General features: G+C 34.4%; 1 protein-coding gene across 1 annotated transcript in view; it reads left to right on the top strand.

Moving 5' to 3' along the window:
• Positions 1 to 3,101, top strand: part of LOC105304816 (phosphoglucomutase-like protein 5) — a gene marked incomplete at its 3' end in the record, with an annotated part of 71,242 nt that overhangs the window by 6,204 nt on the left and 61,937 nt on the right. The window contains exons 4-5 of the mRNA XM_023522691.1: positions 612 to 678; positions 1,364 to 1,412. Coding sequence (XP_023378459.1) covers positions 612 to 678; positions 1,364 to 1,412 — 116 coding nt within the window. The remainder of the gene's footprint in view (positions 1 to 611; positions 679 to 1,363; positions 1,413 to 3,101) is intronic.

Here is a 3,101-nt window from a genome sequence, read left to right as displayed (position 1 = left end):
TTTTTTTTCCCCAGATATTGTAATTTTACTATCTCTAGCTATATATATTTAAAACCATATTTATGACTAATCGTTCTTAAAATTAAGGTGACTATTGTTGTGTTGTCCAAGGTATCTGTTGTATAAGAGATTATGGCATATTACAGGCAGTTTTTTTCTCTTAAATTTTAAGTTTTAATAGAATGGAAACTTCCAAACATATGCAAAGGTAGAGAGATAGTATAATTAACCTCTAGGTTCCTCTAGGCTAGGTCAACCTTTTTTCATCTTTATCCTCTGACAGTCCTCTCCCCACTGGATTATTTTGAATTAAATCCCAGATATCCTATCAGTTCATCCACAAATATTTTTGGACATTTCTCTAAAAGATAAGAATCCCATCAATGTAACCATAATACCATTATCACACCTAAATAATTCATTAATAACATCAATTCATCCAGACAATATTTAAATATCCTTATATGTCTCAAAACCTATTGTTTAGTTGTTTTGTTTGAATTAGAATGCAAATAAGGTCAACATATTATGTTTGATTAATATGGTCTCATGTCTTTTTAAAAATTTTTTTCCAGTCCTTTTTTAATGCATTTTTGTTGTTGTTGTTGAAGAAACTGGACCGTTTGTCTTGAAGAATTTGACATTCTGGATTTTGTTGCTACCGGCAATATTTTTATGGTAAGATATTTACAGGGATAAAGTTGTTTATTTAGACTTATGAATATTAGCAAATAATAATACAGGCAAGGAGTAGTCAAGATACCATGAAGCATCAACGGCTGAAAAGACAGATTTTTATTAGGGCAAGGATGAGTCTGGGAAAACTTATGTGAAGTGTTCCTGAAGGTAAATATAATGCTTTCTTACAACTTTTAAGACTAGATTGCTATAGTCCACGTACTTATAGAAATATAGAATTACCAATCAAATATTTCATCTAAAGATTTAAAGCTAGTCTTACATTGTCAAGAATGAAGCTCTTTATACCTTAAAAAAATTGCCAAAGTTCCAAAATCGTAGGTTTTTTTATTGTTTTTGTTTTGTATTTTAAAATGAAAAAGCTAAAATGTGGTAATATTCAGTGAGGGTCAAGGGTAGAGTAATAGCACAAATTCTACGCTTATGAGAAGAAAAATCATTTTTGGATAACCTCAAATAAAAGGGCCTGAGGATATGAAAAAAATTAGATTGGACAGAAAAAATTTCACTTGAATATAAGAAATATGTTTTTTAAAAAAATTGAAAGTAGCCAACTTTATTTAGATTCCTTATTACTTTAATGAGTATGTACACTAAGTAAAATTTTCATTTCCATTTTTCTGTTGTGCATTAGGCTTATTATCTTATTTGTCTCATTCTGCAGTTATTTGCCAAGATTTCCATGTACCTCCCTCTCTGGAGTTCCTGTGAAGGTAAAGACCAAGTCTTATTTATCTCTACATCTCCCACAATTCTCAGCACATTGCCAAAAATTCTTGTGAAATTAATTTGAGTCTGTTATATCTGTTATAGTGATGTGTATAAAAATGTGTTACATATATTGGGCTTTGATTTAATTTTAGATGGATTTCAACTTATTCAAATTACTAAAATTGTTTAAAAAGTATTATTTATCTAGAATAGAAGTTTTAGGTAAGGCTGTATTTGTATACCTTCATTAATAGGTCACATTTCTTAACCATTTAATACCTGTTTGGTAAGCAGCTGATGTTTTATATAATGCTGTTGGGTGGTTGTTGTTGTTTTTTTGCTTGAATTTCCTGATTCATTATGTTCAGCACTTAATATAATGTCATATATCGTATCTGTATATAATATATACAAAGATATCTATTTTGTATGGCATTCAGTAGCTTTGAAACTTTAATCTTGGAACGTATTTCCATTATTTACTAAAACTATTTAGATACCTACTGTAAAGAAACAGCTTTTGTTTGTTAAAATAAAACCTAGATCCATGTTTTCTCAGAGACTAGTCTAGTTTCCAAGGATAGATGGCAGTGAGGAGTTAGCTTTCTGGATGAAATGTGTGTTGTTTTGCATTCCAGTTCTGCCTCTTACCAGCTGAGATCTTGAGCAAATAACTTAACCTCTCAAAGCTTCAATTTCCCCATCTATACAGTGGTGATAACTATAGATTTCATTGTGGGGGTTAACCTGAAATAATGCATGTGAAATGCTTAGCACAGTGAATGGCATGGGCTAAATGTTCTATAAATATCAGCTATTATTTAGTGATGATAATTACTATGATGTGTCTCTAAGTGGAATCTTGGTGGAATCTTGCCTGACACCCTTTTTCTCATGTCCTGGTCAGTCTTCACATGGTGGGCATCCTTGATATCCTGCCACACATGGGTGGTGTACAGGGCATGCTGTTTCTTTCCTGCCAGAAGGTCTTCAGTGCAAGTTTCAGCCTTCTGGTGTGAGGGGCAAGCACATGCACCATCACGTCCCAAGGACCAGCTTAGTGAAGTACATACTCTTTGGGTGTGCTCTACTTGTTTACATAGAGAATTGCTCTTGTCGACCATTGAAGGCTGGTCTGAATGCAGTGGTGTCTACAATTAATGGATTACAGCCAGTTACCACTGTAGAACGGCAGATAACATGAAGTAATCACAACACCTCTAACGTTGGAATTAGCACATGTAGAATATAACAGGAACATCTTTCTCTTGAATGAATCACCTGTTTCATTTCTGCCCAGCTTAATTTTTACTCGTTATTTATATGTACTTTTTACTCATTCATCCAGAAAATAGTGATTAAGCAATTACTCTGTGTTAAGTAGCATGCTGGGAACAAGGGATCTAATGACAAGACAGATGTAGCCCCCACCACCAGGGCTCAGAGTCCAGCCAAAGAAACAGACAGGGAAGCAGGCAACTACAGGTTTTTGTGTTAGGCACAGTCCTGGGTAAGCCCATGGTGTGTGAGAGCATGTAGGAGGGACAGAACATGCAGCTCTGTGGCAAAGACCGCCAGCTTCTTCAGGTCATTCTCATCAATGAGATTGGAGGTGGTGAGAGGCAGACATAGGCTCTAGTTTGTCTTCATGGGCTCCTCTTGGTTTTGGTGGGTTCCAGTTTTTCCTTGCT

This window comes from Pteropus vampyrus, unplaced genomic scaffold (genome assembly GCF_000151845.1).
Source record: "Pteropus vampyrus isolate Shadow unplaced genomic scaffold, Pvam_2.0 Scaffold354, whole genome shotgun sequence".
NCBI classification, from domain to species: Eukaryota; Metazoa; Chordata; class Mammalia; order Chiroptera; family Pteropodidae; genus Pteropus; species Pteropus vampyrus.
The sequence above is the reverse complement of the archived record's forward strand: the minus strand, read 5'-3'. Positions and strand labels throughout refer to the sequence as shown.